The following is a 25,190-nucleotide window of genomic DNA, read 5'->3' on the forward strand; positions in this document are numbered from 1 at the left end:
CTCTCGCCTGTGTGCTTCTCTCCCCTAACACACACTTATGTTGCTGTCTCTCGCCAGTCTGCTTCTCTCCCTCCCCACAGGATGGTGTTGCTCTCTCGCTCGTGTGCTTCTCCCTTTGCCTCTGTGTTGTCCCCTCAGTGTTCCTTCTTTCAGGCCCACTCCTCCTTTGAAAGAGTCAGAAGTATTTGCATTCAACAAATTACAATATCATGCTGCAGTGTGATGAACTGCAATGCCTGGTTTAGTTTGCAGGCCAAAGACCCGTTTTAAAGGAGCACAGGAACCTAGGATGGAGGATGCAGTCTGTTTGCACAACTAGCATGCTTAAGGCTCTAATTTGTCATCAAATGCTCACGAAAGGTTATCACTGGCTTCCGCCGTCCCTGCAACTCGCCTTCCTCTGAACTCCCATGATGAGATTGGGAAGTCCTGTCTTATCCTGCAGAATAACTTTTAAAATGTACATTTTGTCTTTGTGATGTTTATGGATAAACAAATAATCTGAAGCCTACATTTGTTGAATTCGCAGTGTGCGCGTAACTTCTATCCGCTGTTTACACAGAGTATTTTTCCTTTATTTTGTCAAATCTGAATATTATTCAGATTTTGATCACTGATTCTACTTAAGCCACAAAACCTACAACAAGATGCATCATTTTAATAAAGACACAAAATCTGCCAGCTGAATGATTAAGAGTAAAACATATATTGTAACAGTCCTTTAGGTGAACAGGAGCCTTCAAATATCCCAGAGTTTTGTTCATGGTGCTTTTTGTTCTTTACATTGTCATAGGCAGCTCTTTGAGAAAAGACAAATTAATTCCACGTGTATTATGGCTGGGATGTTCTTGCCACATAAACCCAGATGTGTAGTTGTATGGAACTGGTGGGGGTGGTAACCACACCCATAAACGCCAGCATCATGCATCTACGAGTTAATCCCTGCAAAAGGGGAAATAACTGCAGAACCGGTTTTCCCAGGTGGAATTGCACACCGTATATTCCCTTTTCTGATCACATTTACCACCTGCCTTGAGAGGGGTGCTGGCTTGGGAAGGTGGCGGAGAATAAGAGGGATCTTTTTTGCAGCATATTATGCTCCCTTTCTGATTTAGAAATGGTCAGGTGGAGTCCAGGGAACAAGGCCGGCATACATTGCAGCCCATTTCCTGGGTAATTTTACTGGCTTGATTTTCTAGCCAATAGAATCTGCCCTGCTGGTCCTACACCCGGTATGTCCGAATGCTGCAACAAGAAAATCGCCCCATGCATCATTGAGCCGAAATCCACATGGCAATTGCGCTCTGCCCAACTAGTAAATTGGGGCCAAGTGAAACACTTCTTTTTACCCGGTTAAGTCTTTAACCGACAACCCAATTTGTTTTGTCGCTGAAACCCCCTGTGCTTAGACTTGCAAACAAGGTCTCACCTTTAATTAAATAATCACTTTTCATTTTCAAATTTCCATTAATCTAAATGGGTACCAAACATTTTTAACAATGTTGATGGCACCCTTATAACTATATATTATTGTCATCAGTAACATCGCATGTGAAGTCAAAAGTCTCTTAAGCAAATTCCTCGTTATTTTTTAATGTCTAAATAAAGTCACTTTATACAGTCCATGTTGAGTATATTGCTGTAGGAATTAAATCATGGGATTCTACTCTAAGTCAAGTCTATAGTTTAATAAATAACACCAAAGCTTTGTTATTAATCCTATCATCCCTAGTTCTCGTCTTAAAGCCTCATTAGACACCCTTTTTCCTTACTGCCGAAAATATTTTCAAGAAGAGGGCTTCTAGGTCCTACCTGTTAGGTCTGTCTTTGTCTAAGACCTCTTGATTTTACTAAAATTGTATCAATATTACAGATACTTATATGGGCATTCAGACAGGCCACAGGAGCTATTGGTCTGTTGTCCTTAACGGTTTACCACAGCATTCAGCCTCAACAATTGGTCATTGGACTTCAACCACTGCCTATAATCAATTTGAGTATAGGCATTTTATTGCACACGTGCACACTCTTAAAAAGTGGGTTTCTTCAGTGCCAGGCTTCGTAAGTCAATCTCTGCTTTCATTTTTGCTTTCATAGTATGTTTTCTTTATTTTCAGGGCAAATAATTAATTAATTTGGACTGGCATTTATACTTTTTTTTCATTAGTTTTATACTTTTATTGTCTATTGCAAATGTTTGCAAAAATGCATGCTTGATAAGCCAGCCCTATTTGCTTTGTCAGTGTGTTTATTTTTTATTGTGTGGCAAAAGCAGACACTCCTGGTCATATAACAAACTGATTAGGACCTATACTTGCTTCATCTACTTTTCACAAGGGGCCCACCAATCTTTTTCTCGTGCTAACCAAGAAAATCATTAAACTGTTGCAATGAGAGACCTAGGTATATTTTATATTTGTGTTCCATTTGAGAGCGACCCTTCGTATTTTGACAGAAAACCATCCGAAGATCACATAACTCTTTTAAACAATAACATTTTTTTTTGTAAGTACAAATTGTATAAAATCTTCAAATATAATTTTGCAAAATCATTATTTTAACCTTTGAAATCTGACTGCGTAAAATGTTCAGGCTGTACTCTTAGTAGCCGCTCACAAGAGAGAGACGCCGCTGCAGACCTGCTTGACTTCATTCCAGCACCACCATTTTGAGGATTATTTCAGAGAGCCTCCTATCTGATCTTGGTAGTACACAACTCCAAGCATCTGAGAGGATCTGAAGCACAAATGATAAATGTCCAAGGGCGGCTTCCGTACAAGCCCTTTCGTTTCTGAAGAGCTGGTTTGACTACTTAGGCAGAGGTGAGGGGGTGGTCGGTGTAGGCTGTACATACTGATCGATTTTTCATACTCCCTGTTTCTGTACTGTAGTGGTGAAGCGGAGCAGGCTCTGAATCCCAGGCTGCTTTGTTCCTAAACCCAATTGCTCCGGAGGGATGGTACTGAACTCCTAGGCCCGCTCTTGTAGGTGTTTGATTCCAAATATATAAACATTTTCTTTATTCTATGAACTTTAGTGGTTTTGTACTGTAGCAATTATTGCAGCGAACTCTTCTGCGGATGCAGGTCACTTTTCAGCACATGTCGATACCCAAGTGGGGAGTAGGCTGGGGGGGCAGCCTGTTGAATTGGCATGGGCCAGGAGTTGCACTGCTGGGGTACAAGCCAGGAAGAGCATCTGCTTCCCCCAATGATATACCTGGATTTTGGGTAAGGGTTGCAGACCAGCCGGTACACCTGAGGATCTTTTTTGTGTAGATAGAAGGGAGCATAATTTTTTCTCGAATATTGAATTGTAAGTCTTAAATCTTGCCTTTGTAATGCTGTGAGAAACCAGAACTTGGGTGGTATCAAAGAACACTGCTTCTTCACGATGACCAACATCCCTCGGCCAGAATGTCTAGTATTCTGGAAGACCATATGGACGCCAGCAAATCCAGTATATACTTTGCCCGTGGTTCCTGCCGCTACTCTACGATCTTTAATCGAAACCTGTGTTGTAAATATTTGCTTTGTTGAGTAGGGACTGACTGTCACATCTCTTATGATTTCATACGCATGTCTGTATCCACCCAGGTGATGACGCTACCTTCTTCAGAGCTCTTTGCTGATTGGCTGCTCCATGAGAGAGGTGAAGTTAAAGCTGCTAGTACTGCAGCTCTCGTGCCAAATCGCTCATGAGAACACTTCTAACAAGCCCACTTGGTGGACACTTTCTTTCTTGCAAGATGCATGTTCAGAAAATACCCATTCAAGCCTTTATTTGCAGCAAGTGAACTTGAAACGTGTTAGGTCTGGCCTAAATACAGCATGAGCTGTCTCACCAGTATCCTGTTTTCCCAAGAAAAAAATGTAATAAAAATATATACACATACATACAGGGGCATAGGATCAACCCACTTCATCATTAGTTGTCTTGTACACTGAGGGACGGCATTCACCAGACCATGTGCACAATCGCCTAAAAAAAGAAGTGCACTTTGGTGCAAGGGCAGGGCTGCTGGGCTGCTCGGTCACTCCTTTATTTCTTTAATTTTTTACATCCTGCATACGTTTGCAAAAAAACACAAAAAATCAGTCGTGCCAAGGCCAGACCTATTGGCTTTGCCAATGCTTTATTTTCTAGTTGAAGTGAATCTTTCCAATTGCATACTGTGAACTCTGCAAGTGTCTGCCGTTTACCTGCAGTACCTCTCCACCCCCAAATACCTACCACAAAATATTTTTACATTCAACAGTCGGCAAAAGTGATGAACTTCAAAAAAAACTTAACAGATTAAATTCCCTTTAAATAAAAAGCAGATGAAGTCTTCAGATAAAGGCTTAATAAAGTCAGCATTTACTGAAAAGTTGGTCGTCCGAGCATTTGTCTCTGAAGTCCATCCTCTCTCTACAAATTGTGAATTTCCTGTTTTTATCTGTTGTTGGAATTAAAGGTGTCCTCCTTTTATTTTGCACGTTCCCAGCTGTTATGCCACTTTTTCCTCACATTCTTCTTTTTTTATACATAATTTGTGATGCATCGTGGTGTCGCTAAGGCCTTTTGTAAGGGACCAAACTAAAGAGTAATTGGAAAACATTTCACCTTGGCATCACCAAATATGCCAGTCGCCAGGCGGGCCCTCTTCCGTTGTTCATCGGTGTGACGCAGTTGCTGGGCACGTGCGGCTGCCGGGACAGGCGTCTTACAGGAAATGACGAGCTCGTTTGACAGTAGCGTGATGGGGGTAACTTGTTTGTTTAAACCTCAGCACGCCTTCGACGGTCTGGAAATTCCACATTGTTCAGGTAATGCGGGTGCAGGGTGAAGCCCCAGGGGGTGTCTCGCTCACGTCACCGATCGCTTTTAATGCCTTGGCTTCTATTTTTAGCAAATGTTCCTTTATTTTCTCTAGCAACCTTTCTACTGTGACCTTCCCTGTTGCCTTCATTTAAATAGATCTTTTTATTTGGGATAGGCACTAGTGGTATTATCATTTAACACTCGGGTATCACAAGCAAGCATTGACAAAGGCAGTAGGTTAGGCGTTTGTATTCTGCACATAGATGCACTACAACTAGGGTTGGGGAATATTGCCTTTTCCTCGCTGAATGCACTTTAATTATACAATATTTTTACACGAGTTACCAGCCAGAATTAAGTTTCTATTTGTAATGGTCAATTTCAAAAGTCATTTGGAAACTTGTAATTCTTCACAACCTTCGCTTTTTAATGTTCTCATTCCATACCCTCGGTGTCTGGCTTTCATCTCATGTGGTGGTTTGCATATGATGCCTAGAATGTGGTACATTAAAGATGGCGTCCGTTATGATCGCCCCACTGTCATGTCCCTTCCATCCACGTTTATGCATCACTCTATTACAAGTACAGCAGCATTACAATAATGAAAGATTGAAGATTGAGAGCTTTGAAATGTTCCATCAAAAGTGCTGCATTTTTGCCCTGTGCAGTAGCAAAGCTGAGATGTTTAGCTTTAATGTGCTAACGAATGCAAATTTAGGCATGCACGTCTGTACATTAAAGCCAGGCCTACTTGCTTTGTCAACGCTTGTCTGTATGTGGCAGCCCTGGCGCAAGCTTCCGCAGATGGACGCTGACTTTGGTAATAAAGTACAGCTCGTGTTCTCTCAGAGCTTCTTTTGTTTTCAAATTGCTTCTTGTGCCAACAAAAGTCTTTCCACGTCTGCATAAGTAGAAGGCAAGGTCTCTTGTGTTACTGGCTGTCTCTGCTCCTGCAATGTGATGGAGAGGAGTTTACCAATGTAGGACCTCACTCATGTTGAATGTAGAAACACTGCGATGGGGCACAGGGGCGCAACTAGGTCTTAATTTCGGGGGGGGGGGGCTAACATGGCAGATGAATGGGCGTGGCTAATGTAAATCAATGGGGCGGAGCTAAAATGGCAGATAATCAGGATTGGTTAATGCTCAGGTCAAGCTGAGAAAAAAATGTGGCGAATTCTGCATTTGAAACTGGACAACAATTAAAGCACATATTTTTGGTAGCTTGATGCATTGCCCCCAAAAACCCATACTCACCCTGAATCTTAAAATTACCCCTGACACACCAAAACACATACCCACGCTGAACCCTAAAATTAACCCCCTCACACCCTAAAACCCATACCCGCCCTGAAATCTATAATTACCCCTGGCACCCCAAAACCCATACCCATCCCTAAAATTATCCCTCCCCGGCACCCCAAAACCCATACCCACCCCACACCCTAAAATTACCCCCTGGCACCCGAAAACCCAATACCACCCTGAACCCTAAAATCACCCCCCTGGAGCCCCAAAACCCATACCCGCCCTGAACCTTAAATTACCCCTGGCACCCCAGAAACCATACCCATGCTGAACCATAAATTCCCCCTTGCCCCCTAAAACCCAAACCCACCCTGAACCTTAAAATTACCCGAGGCACCCCAAAACCCATACCCATACCGAACCATAAATTCCCATCTGGCACCCCATAACCCATACCCACCATGAACCCTAAAATAGCCCCCTGACATCCCAAACCCACACCTGCCCTAAACCCTAAAATTACCCCTGGCACTATAAAACACATACCCACGCTGAACCCTAAAATTAATCCCATGGCACCCCAAAACCCACACCTACCCTGTACCTTAAAATTACCCCTGGCACCTCAAACCCCATACCCATGCTGAACCATAAATTCCCCTCCGGCACCCCATAACCCATACCCACCCTGAACCATAAATTCCCCGCTGGCACCTCATAACCCATACCCACCCTGAACCCTAAAATTGCCCCCTGACACCCCAAAACCCACACCTGCCCTGAAACCTAAAATTACCCCTGGCACACCAAAACACATACCCATGCTGAACCCTAAAATGTCCCCTGGCACCCCATACCCACCCTAAACCCTAAAATAGCCCCCTGACATCCGAAAACCCACACCTGCCCTAAACCCTAAAATTACCCCTGGCACCCCAAAACCCATACCCATGCTGAACCATAAATTCCCCCGGCACCCCATAACCCATACCCACCCTGAACCATAAATTCCCCCCTGGCACCCCATAACCCATACCCACCCTGAACCCTAAAATTGCCCCCTGACATCCCAAAACCCACACCTGCCCTGAACCCTAAAATTACCCCTGGCACACCAAAACACATACCCACGCTGAACCCTAAAATGTCCCCTGGCACCCCAAAACCCATACCTACCTTGAACCCTAAAATTGCCCCCTGGAATCCCAAAACCCATACCCGCTCAGAACCCTAAAATTACCCCCTGGCACCCCAATCCGTAACCCGTCCTGAACCATAAAATTACTCACTGGCACCCTAAAACCCACACCCACCCTGAACTCTAAAATTACCCACTAGCACCCCAAAAAAAAATAAACACTACAAACTTACACTACGTTTGCATATTTGGAGGGGACTGTCCTCTTTGACGTTTCTATGTATGTAAGTCAAGAATAACATTCACAGTAACCTAGATATGCAGGCAGTAGGTAATGCTGTGCTGAAAATGCATTAAAGTTACTGGAACTTACACAAAAAACTGCTGCCTGCTCTTCTGATACTATACTGTGGAGTCTGGCTGATCAGCAGCACTGTGTCCTGGCATCCAGCCCCTCCCGAAGGTCTCACTGTGTAGATCAATGTGGGTCAAATGCACAGACAGTAGGGGGAAAGGGATGGCCAGTGCAGGTGAAGCTTTTCCTTTGTAAATTAATTCCTGCTGGCGCCATAGCCCAGGGTTTGCTGTCTGTGCACTTGTATGGAATACACATCTATACAAGTGCACAGACAGCACACCCTGGGCTAAGATGCCAGCAGAAATTCCTTTACAAAGGAAAAGCATCACCTTAACTGGCCATGCCTTCCCCCTGCTGTGCACATCTTCACACCCCATGCTCACAACCCATCAAGTGCTTAGGTGAAATCCCTGCCTTCAGGCAAGGATTTCACCTCTGCGCCACTCTAAAGGAAACACAAGAGGTCAGGCCAGGGGGGTCGGTTCACTCGCTGAAACTTTTCAGAGGCTCGCTTTCTGGCTCGGGGGGGGGGGGGGCTGAAGCCCGGTGAGCCCAATGGGTGTTGCGCGCCTGATAGGGCATGACCACAGCTAGTGACTTCTGGAGAAGTTCTTGAGGATAGACGGTGGTACATCAAGAGCAGGCCCCCTGGTAAATCACTGCTGCCGGTTTCAGTCACAGAACTGCCCTCTGGGTCTGTATGAAAGTGTCCTCGCCCTTTCTGTGGCTTCAGAAGACCAGAGTAAGTGTTTCAGTCGTGGCCGGCTGATCAGTTCGACTTGGTTTGTAGGTAGGAAACTGGTTACTGGTGCTTCTGTCCTAGTCTCTCCCAGCATTGACTCTGGATGGCTCCCTCTCCAAGCACATCTGACCTTCGTTTCTCCAGTTTGTTTCTTTGACTTGTGGTCCGAGTACTCCGGCTACCTTTGCTGCACCGGCACCACTTTACCATACCAGAGGTTGCGGATTGGGCTTTGGATCCGGGCAAAGCTGAGTCCCACTTCACCCCATAACCAAGGCTTATTACGCCAGTATACCTTTGCCCAAATGTCCCCTAGTACTACTCGGGTAGAGTTCTGCTTCTTGTTAGTTTGGATGCTGTGTTATGCCCATGTCCTTCGTGCAGCTTTAGTGGCCACCTCTGCATGCCCAAAGCAAGCAGATAATTGGAGCTCTGAACTTTTGCTTAAAAAAATATACACCACACGTCCAACTTGGGTATTCCACTGGCCATTTACCCATTCCTAGTTCAATTAAGCTTGATTTGTCGATGGGATTCATACATTTGTTGCCTTCCGCAGAGTATGACGAGTGTAATGGCCTAGATATCATTGTGACGTCCTGGGTCTAGTATACTGTCTTAGTCTGGTTTAGGATGTGGAATGTATGTGGACAGGTCAGTAGGGAAAGGATTGAGCTAGGAACAATATGGCTGCTGGTGGGGTGCTGCACTTGCGTTTCTAACTTGGCTGTATCTTCCACCATCTGCTTCTCATGATAGATATTTGATTCCTTTTGAATGCAACGTTTCCTAATTCATTGTCAGATGCTTCATTTTCCTTTTTGTTTCTGTTTGTAGCATCAACTCGACAGTCCCAATTTAAGCCATTACCGATGTACGTTCAGCTAGACTTTCTGTTTGTACCCATATGTCATCCAGGTGCTGTCGGGCTTCACTTCAATGGGAGGAAAACCACGTTTGAGTCCGTATTCGTCATTAACCTGTGTGTATTTTTTCTTCAGAGGACTGGAATTGCACTTTTGTGATCTTCGACTCCAGAAAGACTGGGACCCATCCCAACTGCTACCTGTTTCAATGTCCCACCAATGATGCCTGCCCGACGAAACCATCTGATGGAGTTACCAGCCATCGGCTCCTGCGAGGTGAGCGTTGCCTGATGTGCATGTACCCACGTATGCTAGTGTGGCACGACTGCTAGTTGTCTACAAAGCTGCCATTAAACAGCAGGCTTTGGGTTGTGATATTGTTCTCAATAGTTGTTGTAATAACATTTTTGTTGGTCATTGCATGCTGAATGGAAGGACATTGCTTTAGGATAAGGTCACCAGATAGGTCCATATCACTGGGGACACCAATCCAGAATTACTGTTTGGCCGACTTTCGTAGAAGTGCCTTGCGAAAGGAAAGGACAGACCTGGAACTTGGAGCCTTCTAGTCTCACGCCTTACGTAGAACACAGTTAGGACTAGGTTGCCCCCTTACTCCATGTCTTTAAGACGCCATATTTCTTCAGTTCCTGAACTTTCTTTCCACAGTTTAATGTGTTAGGCGAGTTGTAGTCCTACTTTCCTTGCCTTGAAATGTAAGAATTAAATGTGGTTCTAATCAAATTAGTAGTCGTCCAACTGAAATTCCAGAAGACTAAGTGTGGCAAGCTTTTTTTGGGGCCCGCTACTTTGAACTCTAAGTGGATTACAAGTCTTCACATGACAGAGATTTACTCAAGGCCATAACTAGAAGTGTTTTTAGCAGGACCTGGATGCAAATTAAGAACTGCTTTTGAATAGTGAATACAATAATAGCAAAAGGTAATGAGGATGGTGCACAGTTTGTTGAATTATTATGCATTTTGCCCAAACCAGAGCTTCGAACTCGCATTGTGAAATCATCAGTGTCTTTCAGATTCTGTTGAAACAGGCAACATCTAATCATTGCAACTTGTAATCCGAAAAGTTATTGTTTTTGATACAGCAAGTGAAGGTTGTTTGCAGACCTTTCTCACAGAAAGCAACCATGGTTGTTTCTTGGTCTTCTTGTTCTAACTTTCGCATGAGTATAAAGGATGGATGATGGATTCAATACAGCATCAGATTGTTGTAAAACCATTTATTTGATGGAATTCAACAAAATAAGGTTTCATAAAAGTTTCATGTTCCAACTGAGAAAGGACACACTCTGGGAAACAAGGCGATGGTCTAGCCACACACACTTTCTGTAAGGCTATCTTGAATGTTGCCTTTCTGTAAGATATTTGCACAAGGTTAATGGTTGTCTATTGTGTGGGCTGAAGTGTAAGTAAACACTGTTCCTGTTAGCCAAATAAATACCCAGTTTCATATATCCATTTGGTGTACCTGGTGTGTCAGGAGAAACTATCAAGGTGGGAGATACTCCGCTCTGGGCTTTTTACCTGTTAGTAGAAGTGGAGGTCTGAGTATATTGACGCATACTTCTCAGCCAGTTAGTTTTCTTTGTTCTGTTATGTTATATTCATTTTGACTTGTATAGCGCCAAATCACCGTCAGGTCTCTAGGCGCTATTAACAGGTGGAAAGAAACAACAGCTGAGTGAATGGAAAATACGTGTGGCGGTTAAAGATACGCAGTTCTTAAGATTTCTCTAAACAAGAGTGTTTTTAACGATTTCCGGAAGTGCAACAGATTTGATTCTTTGCGGAGAGGCTCCGGTAGTTTGTTGCAGATCTGTGGCGCACCAGCACAGAGAAGGATATCCCTCCCTTGGTGGCCAGTTTGTACCGGGGACAAAACAGCAATTGTGCATTGGAGGACTTTAGTAATCGTTTGGGGTTGTAAACCTCAAGACGTTCCTTGATGTAGGCGGGTGCTTGGCCATGGATTGCTTTATGAGCTGTGCATAAACTTTTAAACTCCACCCTCTGCTTTATGGGGAGCCAGTGCAGTTTGCGCATCAATGGGGAGGCATGGGTCCGTCTTGGTAGCCTAAAGATCAGTCTAGCTGCGTCATTTAGGACCACTTGTAACCTACTGGTCAAAGTTTTAGGCAAGCCCAGATAAAGGGCATTCCCGTAGTCCAATCTTGAGATTATTGTTGCAGAAACAATTGTGCGAAGCGTAGGAGTGGAGAGAAGAGGGACTAGCTTCCGTAGCGGTCTAATTAAATGTGTACAGGTCCCTACTACTGAGGAAATTTGGCTAGCCATTGACTGCTCATGGTCAACCTTTATACCAAGGCTTTTTACATTTGAGCATGGTTTAGGAATAGGACCTAAGTCCTGAGGCGAGAACAAGTCACTCCAAGGTGATTCAGCAACTGAAATCACTAGGACCTCTGTTTTGTCCGGTTTGATCTTTAACGAGATCGCTGTCATCCAACTCAGTGTATCTAAGGATGTTTTGGGCCTGGGTCTGTGCAGATGCCGTGTTGTCGATGCGGAGTAGCAGCTGAGTATCATCGGCATAGTTGAAAATTCTGCAGCCCATGTTTACCAGGGAATCAATTAGGGGCTGCAGATAGATGTTGAATAGAAGTGGGGATAATGCAGAGCCCGAGGGACTCCACACTTGATTGTACCCAGGTCAGATGTAAGGTCCCCTAATTGAATCCTTTGAGTCCTCCCAAAAAGGAAGGATTTAAGCCATTGATAGGCTAGATTTTGTATGCCAAAAGCGGCCAGTATCTCCAGAAGCAGGGTGTGGCTGACAGTATCGAATGCCGCTGAGAAATACATTTTGCGTGCATTATATTCGCACAAACAACCAACTGGTCCTTTAGGTCATGTTAAGAGAACCTAAATATTCTCTCCAGGTAAATATATTGCATGGATACTTACCAGGCTGTTCGGCCTCTTTTTAAATACATTATACATGCTTTGTATTCCCGCACACATCTAACTAGACCTGCAGGTCTGGTTAACAGCACAAAAATATTCTCACCTGGGTAGATATATTGCATGGATACTTCCCAGCCAGTTAGTTCTCTTTTTAAATAAATTATATATGCATTTTATTCACGCACACATATAAATGGTTCTATAGGTCATGTTAACAGCACATAAATATCCTCGCCCCGGTAAATATATTGCATTGATATTTCCCAACCTGTATCAGAATGTCTCATGAAGGGAGTATTTCAGAACGAAGAGTGGGGCTAAAAAATGTGTTATCACAACCTTGGCTAATCCCCTGGGTCGAACGGCCACAAAACTGCAGATAATGGGGTAAATGATGTTGTTTTTTTTTTTTTTTTTAGAGGCGCAACTGATGACACACACACCCACACCCACCCCCCGGTCGTAGCGGCGACGATAACACAAATTATATCCAGCTCAATCTTCAAAAAGAAGAGACCAAATTCACGAGAAGGAAAATAACTCTATTTAATCAACGAGTTATAAGTACAAAGGACGTGTTTAGACTTGTGCCTTTCTCAACATTCAGTGTTCTGACAGCACTTCTGTGTATATTTACCATATCATGGGTCATGGTTTCCTGTAACTTCGTTGATTAATAAACATCGAAATAGGACCAGTATTTAATACACAGTCAGAATCCGATTTTACGAGCGCCATATTAAAACAAGTCCCCTTCTATTCTGAATCCAAAAATAATGAATCTATAATAATTTACTGTCGAATTTTCGTATGACAGTAAAGAGTATTTTCAGCACAATTGATTACATAATCCAGAGCCATCAATTGTCCACTAAGAAATTATTAGTTGGTACAATTTTCGTGAATATAGCTGCATGTCTCCATAATTGTGCTCTGAATGAGCCTATATTTCACTCACTAGTCAATACAATATTCTGCACAAAATTATATGTACTCTCATATACGCATAAAATCATCTTAATCCGATCATTCATAGCATAGTTCTATTACATAAATCCTTCCTACTAGAAATTCACACAACAGAACGAGTTTATTAACACTTGTGCGCAAATTGAGTTCTATACTTCTCCCAGAAAATAGTTGATGGTATTGATTCATGATTTTACCTAATTTGTTTTGGCGTGCATAAACCATCACACAATTAAGCTCTTTATGAGCCTACATTCCTGCATAAATTTTAATTCACTTCAATAACTTCAGTGCTGGCTTACATGATTGCAACTGATTACCAAACATAAAAAAATCTATTTAAGAAAAAGGGGGAACTTTTGAACTCCTATAGCTGCCATGTCTTACAGTGTATTAACTTTCATTGATATTGTTATATTCTACCCTAAGTGGACCGCTAATTCTTCCACGGTATTTAGGCCGAGAGGCATCTTAGTTTGCAGGTTCACAATAGATCTGAACTATATTCTTCTTAATTTAGGTACTCTATCTCCACCTCTCTCATTCAGTGGGACATGATCCATGCAAAAAAATTGCAATAAGTTTCTATTGCTTTTATGATGAGTTGCAAATTTTTTTGTGACTGGATAAGTATGATCATTCATTTCGATTGCTCTTGCATGCCCCAAAATCCTACATTAACATCAAAATAGTTCTGAAGTGATGTTGCTTCCCACCATTTGCGTGTTTCACGTTCATACATTCTTTCTAATTTCATTTATTTATTCTGAGATCATCCTGTGTGACTGGGAACGATTCCTTTCTCGTGTCGTCACTTGCGTGTCCAGTTGTGAAAATTCCAATTGCTGCTTCACGGCATGCTGCGAACTGAACATTCTATTTTAAAGTTTATTTCAATACTTGTATTCAGACAATCCAAAATTCCTCTTTCTTGCTCCAGCTGCTATATTTGTACATCAGTTACAGCCTTATTGCAAGGCTGTGTTTTTGAAGGCGGGAAATAATCAAACGAGGATTTGTGGGTCCTCCAACTCACCGGTCCTCAGATCTCCGGCTGCCTTTGTTTTCTTGAATTGATTCTGCAGTGGTACTCCGGGGTTGTTTGAATTGTTGCTCCAGTCCACCAGAAAGCAACGCTCTGGAGTGCTAAGTGCTTTCTGGTGAACTGGAGCAACAATTTAAACCACGCCGAAGCACCGATGCAGAATAGATTCAAGCAAATAAAGGCGGACTGAGATCTAAGCACTGGTGAGTCGGATGATCCTCGAGTCCTCATTTGATTATTTTCCGGCTATAAAAACACTGCGTTGCAATAAGGCTGTAACTGATGTACAATTTAAACGACTGGAGCGAGCGAGAGAGGAATTTTGATTGTCTGTGAATACAAGTATTGAAAGAAATTTTAAAACTAAATGTTCAGTGACGCAGCATGCAGTGAAGTTACAATTGTCATTTTCAAAAAGGGGACACGCGAGTGACGACACAAGAAAGGAATCGTGCCTAGTCACACAGGATGGTCTCAGAAATAAATTCATGAAATTAGAAAGAGTGTATGAATGTGAAACACACAAATGGTGGGAAGCAACATTACAGCAGAACTATGTGGATGCTAATTGTATTTCTAGAGGTTTGAGGATATACACAGCACCAGCATATTACAATCCAGATCCCAATCTGCTGGAAGAATGGTCCGCATTTACCACAGAATCTTCAGTAGACCTGCTCAAAATTATTATCGAATTTTCCTGTAGTGATTGGGACAAATGTTTAAAAGAAATAGAAGAATTAGAGACCCTAATCTCCAGTGATAAAGATGCAAAAATTCAGGAAAAATTGAGAGAAGCAATGAAAAACAACTTCTAAATTATGAAGATAAAATTAAACAACGTAAACAAACCAAATTCAATTGTGATGCCGGTGATTATGAATGGGACAGAGTGCTCACCTTTGCCAGAAAATTTGATGCACCAAGAAGAGCACTATGGAGCTCAACAATGGAGTAAAAAGAAACATCACAAGCTGATATTGTAACTGACACAGAACAATCTGAAGACGAGGGTGTAGACCCCCAAACACGATTTCCAGGCCAGACATGTTTTTCACGAGGAATTTCAACTCCTAAAACAATCATGGCAACGAGGGGGCAGAGGCAAGCCCCCGGGTCACAATATTCGAGGAAGACGAAAGGCGAGAAGAGGGGCTTCAACCAGTATTAACAAAGGAATAGCCTCACAAACAAGAAGCAAACTGGGCTCCAAACATGTTTAGACACTGATGAATTAACAATTCTAAATCTGACCCGGAGACAGCTAACCAAATCTGAAGAATCAACTTTAAAAATGGAACTGACATTTTGTCCAACTAAGAATTTTGAGTATACCCAGATGCACATTGATTTATTTTTATTCATATAAGTTCTATAAAATAAAAGGAAACAGTTACCAACTGAAATCCGCAGTAACATCTCAAGCAACGGATATGCTAACAGTAAATGATCTTGAGACCTTGATTTTTCTAGATAATTCTGAGTCAACATCTCAAATGGAACAAGAATTTAGAGAAATTACGCAAGTAGAAAGATTTGGCATCATGCAAAAAGTGCAAAAACTAAGCTAAAAGCTATATCAATTATTTTTACAGGTGATGCTATGGTTGCCATTGATGTATTTGAAGAGGCGGTAAAGAAAGATTTGATGAAATTAAGACCTATGAATCTAAAGATAAGATGAAAAAAAAAACGCCTTATCAGCAACCCAAAAGGATCAGAGTATTTTGTGCAAACCGTCTGACAAAGGAGGTAATATCGTATTATCGTATTGCTGACGAAGGAATATTTCCGCCAAGAAGCAATACGACAATTGTCAGATAGAAACTGTTACACACTAGTACACAAAGAGGACTATAACTCCAGTTTTGAGGACTATAATAACATGATGCAAAGATAGTACAGCTGTGGGATGTTGAATCAAGATGAATTAACGTTCTTAAAGTGTCCACATCCAGTAACACCCACTTTTTACCATCTTCCAAAGATATATAAGGATAACAAGACACCATCCGGCGTTGAGAAATCTCGCTTGGAAGCAGTTCAGCGTTGGATTCTCCTCGCTCGCGTTTGCCAACTTACCGTTGGCAGACTAGAGTGGAGAAAAGCAGAGTGGATTTTTATTTTTTTTACTCTGCGAGCTCCACGGAGTCGGAATAACTCTGCAAACTACGCGAACGGAGCGGAGTTCACCGCCCAGTCCTACACTTTACTTGCACATGTGCACACTTGCCCACAGATGGGTCTTTTGTCTACACTTCTTGCACCATTTACGTCAAAGCCACTTGTGCACTCTTCTAACACGGCTCATGCATGGCTCATTCTGTTACATATTCACTTTGCATAAAGGTTCACAACACACTTCATTCAAACATACCTCACCCTCTTCACTCATACAAAGACCATTCAGGTACCACACCTGCACACATTCATACTTTTATGCCTGTAACTGAGCGAACTCAATTTACATGCCTTTGATACCCAAGGCTTTTGTGCTTCATAAAGACAATCGGAACGGGAACAAAACAATGTTATGGATGCAGCATGTTATGTGTTTACATCAGAGTAAACCAGCAACATGTTGTAATGGCACATGTAACCCCATTCATGGCGTTGTCTGACGGAGCCTTTTACATGTGTCACTTGCAATGCAATAATCCTGTCTATTTACCATTTGGCCAGTGAGCTGACATCTTAGGCCTTCTTCAGGACAAGAAGGAACAGTGATCATTAAAATCAAATTACAGAGGGCATGGCCAAGATGGCAGCCTGAGTGGACGGACAGCTCCGGAGCTCCCGCCGATAGCCTATTACAGCACCAGCCCTTGGGCCGTTCCAGCATCAGTCGGCCCAAGCACTTGTGGCGGCTTTGATCCTGAACCCCGGGGGCTGCTTTCCGGGTCGGAGGTGGCTGCTGCGGTGAAGTTTGCTGTCCACGACTTCCAGCCGACCGGCCTGGCGGCCTGGCAAGTGAGGAGAGTCCCGAGCGCCGAGGTTGACAGCGAGACTCCTGAGGGGTGAGGCGGCAGACCCGGTGGACCGGGGAGCATCGGTGCGGACACTGGGGCGTGAGTGTAGACAGCGACGGCCCAGAGGGCTGCGGTCTGACTGACCCCCCGCAGCTGCTGACTGGGTTGACACGGGGGGCCAGGCCCACGCCGCCATCTTGTGGTGAGGGCAGCGCCCCTGGACTGGAGGAGCTGAGAGCGGGTTCTGATGGAGCCCCGGTTAGCAGGAGGGCAGCCTCGCAGCAGCGCAGTGGGGGCTGGTCCGGTCGATCGCCCCCCGGCAAGAGTGGCATAGCGGAAGAGGCGATCTGGGACACCAGCGAAGCGTAAGGCCGCAGGGGCGAGTGGTGCAGTTGGGGCTTCCCGCTTGGCCTGCCTGACATCAGAGGCGACTGGTGGCGATACTGGTGATCTGCGGCATGCCGGCGAGCGGGGCTGCGGTCTCCCCAGCGGCTACAGGAGAGTGACGGTGACTGGCTGGACAGGAACTCGGAGAGGAGAGCATCGTGGTGTAAGCCTAGGAGGACTTCCTTGGCGCCGAGGATGAGGGCTGGACTACGGACGGAGCGGGAAGGAGCTGGTTGCAGACGTCGGCCTTGGCCAAGCAACGGTGGGAAGCAGCCGGGACTGCCATTTTGTGGGAATGCTTCCTTCTGGGCCCGGGCTCAGGGGATTGTGGCTGCGGCCTGTGGCAGAGGTGAGGACCCCTGGGGTATTGGGAGCAGAGGGCCGGTGTCCTCGGCGTGCTGGTGGGGTCCCTGAGAGCGGCGGTGACATTTGTTGGCGGCAACCGATCCGCTGAGGCGGTGCCACTGGGAAGGGAAGGCGCCGCAGGGGTGCGGGTCCCCCATCTCCGCCGACAGGTGGAGAGGCCGGGAAGATCTAGAAGCAGCATACCGGCCTGAGCAGTGGAGGTTGGCCGGGAGCCCTCCACAGTCTAGTAGCATGGTGCGGGTTCTGGAGAGACATGCTTTGTTCCCCGCTGGGGGCGATGAGGGCCTGCCCTTAAGTGAGATTAGCCGAGCCCCAGCTGAGAAGCATTATCAGACCACTGTTGACTCCGCCCTGGGGGGCAGCTGGTTCTACGCAGTGTGGAAGGGCCACTGAGGGACAGTGTGGCACTGCAGGAGGGCCCCATGGGTATGTCGAGACACAGCAGCACACAGTCTACATTTCGGGCTGGCCTACGATGCGGAGCTATGGGGTGTGACATGCCGAAGTGGTAAGGAGCCGTGTGTGTTGCGGGTCCACATTGGGGTGCACAGTTGGTGTTAAGGTGGCCTTAATGCGAGAGGGTGCGTCGGGTCCCATCAAGGACAGAGGAGGCAAGCAGGTGCTCCAGTTTAGCTCATACACAATGGCCCATATCGGTGGGTCCACTGAGGCTTGACTTGTCATGTCATATCAAAGGTTTTTATATAGGGCAACTTATCACCGCAAGGTCTCAAGGCGCTTACAGCAAAAAACGATTGACCGTAAGTGAGGCTAAAGCAGTATAGAAAAGAATTACTTGGGGAAGAGCCAAGTTTTTAGGGCTTGGAACAAAAATGATTTGTTACTAGACCTTAAGTATCTTTTGGGGACATACCAATTAAGTTTCTTTTGGAGGTATTTGGGTCTATTGTTATACAGAGAGTCATGCGTCATACTAAGGATCTTAAAATGGCTTCTCTGTCGAATGGGAGGCCAATGGAGCTTTTTCAAACATGGCGTGGAAGCTGTTCTAGGAGGCAGGTCCAGGACTAATCTGGCCGCTGCGTTCTGGAGGGTCTGCAGTTTTGCCAGCAAATCCTTGTTCAGTCCAGCATGTAGGGCATTGCCATAATCAAGATGGCTGATGATCAGGCCCTGTACCAAGGGTTTTCTAGCTTCTATAGGAAGCCACCTGAAAATCTTCCTAAGACTGCGCATTATTCCATAGCAAGTCCCTGTCACTTTGGCAATGTGGTTTTTCATAGACCAGGTGGAATCAATTATTATTCCCAAGTTACGCACTGCAGATTTAGGGGAGGGACATACTCCCAATTCCGATGGCCACCACTCTGTGTCCAGCATTTCTCTGCTTTACCGAACAAGATATTTCAGTTTTACTAGCATTCAATTGGAGTTTGTTGTTCCTCATCCAACTGCTTATCTCAACCATGCAGTCTTTAAAACGTGAACGCGTGCCGACGAGATCCATACCGCAGGTGATCAGCAGCTGGGTATCATCGGCATACGACACAGTTTCAAAGCCATAGGAGTTGATGATTTTTGCCAGTGGGTTAAATAAAAGTTAAATAGTAAAGGGCTTAAGATTGACCCCTGGGGTACCCCCACCGTTACACGGCAGCTACTGGAGACCCGAGTGTCTACTCGAACGGTTGTGAGGCGATCAGTAAGATAGTTTTCAATCCAATCAAGGGCCCTCCCTCTGATACCTATCTCCCACAGACGATGTTTCAAAGTGGTGTGGGAGATGGTATTGAATGCCGCGGAGAGGTCCTAGAGGATGAGGATAGCTGATTCGCCTCTATCCACCGCGAGCCTGATGTTATCCTCAATCTTGATGACCGCTGTCTCCGTGCTATGGGCAGCACGGAAACCGGATTGGGAGGGATCCAGGACTCCGTGTGCCTCAGTAAAAGCAGTAAGCCGTTTATTTACTAGATGTTCCAGCACTTTCTCAAAAAAGGGTAGCAAAGAAATGGCCGTTAATGAGAAGGTAAGGTAGGGTCATCGGTAGGTTTCTTTAAAATCGTCTTTACTTGTGCATGTTTCCATTTGGACGGTACAATGGCTTGTTCAAGCGAGGAGTTAAAAATTGCAGTGAGGGAGTTAGCTAGCAATGGCATAATTTTAGCACAGCGGCGCGGAGGGAAAGGGTCCGTAGGGGATCCAGATTTTATTTTACTTAAGCCCTCCAGGGTTTCAATGACTGTGATCGGATCGAATTCCGTCAAATAGGAAGGTTCCTTGCAGTCAGCCAAGGGGGGAGAGAGTATAAGACTATTGTTTTGCTGAGAATGGTCTAGGTCAGTATTAGGAAAGGAGGAATAGATTCTTTGATTTTATTATCAAAGAACTCTGACATCGACTCTACCGACTTTAGAGAGGGACTAAAAAGAGACTGTTCGGCACGAGGGGAGGTAAATTCTTTTAATATTTTATATAACTCTTTGCTAGAATTAGCCGAATTATTTATACGCTGAGTTAGATATGTCTTTTTTGCCGTTTTAATTTTTTTAACATAACATTAATGCAGTAATTTATACTTCGTTCTGTCCTCCTTCGTTTTTATTTTCCGCCAGTTGCGTTTCCATTTTGGATCCCCAGCAGTTGGGCGGGTCCACTGGGGCTGTTCGGGCACAGCAGGTTAGAGAGCACACTGGACCCGAGGGCGCGGAAGCTCTTGGATCAGGCAATGTCCACTTCCAGAGGGCGGAGGGATAAGACTGTGAAGGATCTATTTGCCAAGGTCCAAGCGAGCCAGTAACTCCACGCCATGGCTTCGAACTCAAGTTACCTCGGGGCAGGATCTTAGCCAATCACTAAAGCCTTATTGGAGTCATTGAGAGAGGACATCCACACATTAAAGAAGGAGTTCATAGAGGAAATTAATGAGGTTCGCAGGGATGTGGACGGAATAGGTGAGCGTGTCACCGAGCTAGAGAATAGGAGCGATGGGAAGGACACAGAAATAGCGGCACTGCAATAGCAAATCCTCCGGATACACGACCAACAGGTCGACCTTCAGACCCATCTTGAGGACCTAGAAAATCGTTCCCGGCGACACAATGTTAGGATTCGGAATGTGAAGCTAACCGATGAGACGAAGGATCTGTTTTGTTTCACGAGTGAACTCTTCAATCACATTTTGGGACATCCTCTGGAGTCAGAACATCGCCTTGACAGGGCGCATAGGGTGGGGCTCCCACGGGCTTCTTCGGCCCCACCACCGGACATCCTGGTCTATGTACAAGACTTTCGCACTAAGGAAGAGATCCTTCAGAAAGCCAGGCAAATGCATCCACTGTCCTTCCAGGGCCAGTCGCCCGTTCTGCTTCAGGATTTATCGCCCCTCACGTTGCAAAACCGCAGAACCTTCAAGCCTGTCAAGTCTCACCTGCAACAAAGTGACATCTCTTACAGCTGGGGCCACGCGTTCCGCTTAGAGTTTAAACTGGACAACAAACTTTATCAGCTGCGATTGGTGTCGGAAGCCTGCCGCTTGCTGGGCATTGACCCGCCTACTGAGGAGAGCGATGCGGCGAGCCATGTCATGGACAGGAATGACTCTAAGCCCCTATGGCAACAACAGGGTAGGCGGCGCTGGGTGAAGAAACCCCGGGCGGATGCGATTGTGGAGGGCCAGCGAGCCACAGTGGAGGCGGTGGCGTTGGACCGGAACCCATCCCCAACCGGCTGACTTTCGGGACTTTCCAAGGCCAACTGTTTGCTTGTTATATTTCTTAGGCCATTGGCGGGAGGGGGGTCGTTGAGTTAGACGACTAACCCCGATTCACTATACTTCCAATCACCTACGGAGGATGGACTCTACCATTGTGCTTACCTTGTTTTGTTTGGGGGGAGGGGGGGGGCAGTTGTGGGGGGAATCCGTTGTTCCAAGTCCACCGAGCGCCAACGGTTAAGATGGGTGCCCCTTGTCTGAGTAACCCAGGGAGGAGAGACCTCCAAGGCCAGAGACCTTCTCATGCAGGTGTGCTCCTTCAGCCTCTTATGACTCTAACCGAGTAAATGCCAGCTGCGGAGCTTAAAGTCCATACGTTAGATGTGAGGGGTTTGAATAATTCAGTAAAGCTCAGGACAGTCCTCTCATTCCTAGAGCACTCTCAGGCGGATATCTGACTCCTACAGGAGACACACTTGCTGCAGAAAGATTGCCATTGCCTGCGGTCCCGGAAGTTCCCACTACAGTTTTTCTCTTCCAGTACTACGAAGACTGCAGGAGTCTCAGTTTTGGTGGCTCAGCGATTCAGGGGCAGAGTATTGCACAAAGGTGCGGAGATTAAGGGAAGGTTGTTGACTTACAGGTTTTCCTTGGGCGCCTCCATGTTATACTATTGGGTCAGTTTACGCCCCCAATGAAGGTCAGGAGAGGTTCTTTCACTCAGCAATCACTGAAGATTCCAAAACTCCAGACCGCCATGTTATGCTGGGGGGAGATCTAAATTTGGTCTTTTAAACCACTTTAGACAGATCATCCCAACACACTTCCCAAACAGGTGCCCTCTCATCGGAGGGGTTGTCCCGCTTGAGCGAGTTAGGCCTAGCGGATTTGTGGCGCAGCTTTCACCCCCGGAGCCGGGAATACTCCTACTATTCTAATGCACACAAAACATATACCCACTTGGATTACATGCTAGCTTTGTCATCCGTGTATTCGCTTGCGACCGCAGTGGATATTGGGACTGCTTCCCTATCGGATCACGCACTGGTGACAGTTGCCCTCTCCCTTCCCCCTACCCTGCGCACGACACGGATCTGGCACCTTCAGGAGACATTATTACACCGCAAGGAGGTGGTTGCACGGATACAGCGAGTTATTACGGACTATCTATCTCACAATAGCACTGCAGACACCACACTTGCGACACAATGGGCAGCGCTGAAGGCTGTAATAAGGGGCGAGTTTATAGTAATTTCAGCGGCAGATAATGTCGAATGCGCGCATAAGCGGGAGGAGCTCTCTCAGCAGACTAGGGAGCTGGAGCAAATGCACCAGAGAACGGGAGCTCCTCGAATTTGGAGGCAACTTAAGGCGGTTCGGCAACAACTAGCGGCTATAAATCCGGATCGGGCAAAATTTGCGGCTCTGCTGCTAAAGCACGCATATTACACTGGTGGAGATCGGTGTGGGCGCCTACTAGCTCACAAACTGCGCTAAACTAGATGGCGTCAGAGTGTGCAGGAAATTCTCCGGAAGGACGGTAGGCGCATCACAGAGGATGCTGATATCGCCTGTGCCTTTAGCGAATTCTACGCCGACCTCTACGCCGGTTCCCCAGCAGGGGACTTCGCCGGAGAGGCCTTTCTCGACTCAGTTTCCCTCCCAGCCCTTACGAAAGATCAGGCAGAACATCTTGAGCGTGACATTAGGCCAAAAGAGGTTATCACAGCCATCTCCCGTCTTAAGTTGGCGAAAACGCCTGAGCCAATTAGCTTTCCTGCCAGCTTCTAGAAGACATTTTGTGCACAGGTCGCTCCCCTTCATACATGACTTTTTATTTCCTTTTCAGAACCCGGGGCGATCCCGTGGGACCTATTGGAGGCTTCTATTGCGGTCATTCCTAAGCCAGGAAAGGATCAGTCGCAGTGCGGGGCATACTGTTCTATCTCTCTCCTTAATGTTGATCATAAATTGTACACGGGAATCTTGGCTGCCCGCCTTGCGCCTCACATGGGAGGCCTAGTAGCCCCGGATCAGGCGGGGTTTATCCCGGAGCGCCAAACTTCTGACCACACCAAGAGGGCCTTGCATCTTGTAGAGAAAGCTACGCCTACGCAGAGGGAATTCATGATGCTTGCTATCGAAGCCGAGAAAGCGTTCGATATGGTCCATTGGTCCTATTTGGAGAAAGTTTTGGAGAAGGTGGGGTGGGAGAGAAGTGCCGTCTGTACGTCCTAAAATGCTACAAATTCCCAACGGAGTGCCGTGTTAATGGCTGCACCTCCCCCCGGTTCGCCATTGAACTAGGCACGGGTGTCCCTTGTCGTCTTTCTCTTCGCCCTATACATGGAGCCATTGGCACAGAGGTTGAGGCTTAACCAGAGGGTAAAGGGAATAAAGTTCGGAGGTTACGTTCATACAATTAGTCTTTATGCTCGGCGTCCTCCTCTCGTTGTCTCACCTGACGGAGTCGCTGCCCGCATGCCTCGAGGACCTAGAGTTATTTACGCAAGCGGCCGGATTCAAGGTCAACATGGGCAAGTCGATGGCACTCGACCTGTCCTTGGAGAGATCCACCCATGAGTTTCTGCAGGGCTTGTTTCCCTGTCACTGGGTGATGGAGGCGATCCCGAACTTTGGGATCCCGCTGGCCCCCTCGCTTCAGGCCACAGTAAGCGTTAATTACGCCCTGTTGCGACAGAAAATTAGGCGGGAACTGGGGAGGTGGAAACACTATCCTTTGTTTTGGCTGGGGAAAGTGGCAGGAGTTAAGATGACAATCCTCCCCCAGATCCTATATCTGTTCTGCACCATTCCCCTGCGACCACCACTGGGTTGGATACAACAAACACAATCCGAACTAGCTCAGTTTATTTGGAACGGGAGGAAGCTGCGTCTAAAATTGCGATTGGCGACACTTCCCCCAGAAGGTGGGGGACTTGGTTTACTGGATTTGTTGCTCTACTTTCAAGCTGCTCAGCTGCGTCTCCTTGTGGAGTGGAGTAGATGGGATGCTGAAAAGCATTGGCTCTTTCAGGACCAGGCGATGGCGGGCCACCCGCTCCAGAGGATTCCCTTCCTCCGAAGGCAGCACAGACCTTCCAATCTGTATGCCTCATACCTCACTAGGGTTCCCATGGAAGTCTGGGACCAAACCAATGTTAAGCACAAGCTCACCACCTTTCCGTCCCCACTTACCCCTTTAATGAACTATCCTGATTTTACTCCAGGCATGGATTCGGTGGCCTATGCGAGATGGAGGCCAGCTGGGTGTAGGTATCTCTTCCATTTGTACGCAGTGGAGGGAGTTCTGCCCTTTCCTCATTTCAGACAAGAGTATGGGATGCCAGAGTCAAAGAGGCTTCGATACCTGCAAGCGCGACACTGGGCACTTAGCGAGCTAGTACGTTCTATGGCTGATAGGCGGCTGCTGCCGCCATACGAACATTGGCTAATTACACGCAAATAGGACACAAAACTAATTTCGGATTTGTACAGTATGTTGCATGCTAAATACACTCACATTTACAGCCCGGGTAAGGCGCGCTTGGAGAGGGAACTGGGGAGAACACACAGCCGTAAGGAATGGGAAGGCATATATTATAGAGCCAGGCACTCTGCATACCACATAGGGCTTACTGACACCCTCATTAAGATTGTAACCTATTGGTACTATAC

At 45.9% G+C, this 25,190-nt stretch overlaps 1 protein-coding gene across 1 annotated transcript in view; it reads left to right on the forward strand.

Annotated features, from left to right (window-relative positions):
- The window catches only part of MANSC1 (MANSC domain containing 1), a 137,101-nt gene that overhangs the window by 102,545 nt on the left and 9,366 nt on the right, over positions 1–25,190 (forward strand). The window contains exon 3 of the mRNA XM_086952927.1: positions 9,291–9,431. Within this exon, the coding sequence (XP_086809053.1) occupies positions 9,291–9,431 (141 nt within the window). The remainder of the gene's footprint in view (positions 1–9,290; positions 9,432–25,190) is intronic.

This window comes from Lissotriton vulgaris, chromosome 1_2, assembly GCF_964263255.1.
Source record: "Lissotriton vulgaris chromosome 1_2, aLisVul1.2, whole genome shotgun sequence".
NCBI lineage: Eukaryota > Metazoa > Chordata > Amphibia > Caudata > Salamandridae > Lissotriton > Lissotriton vulgaris.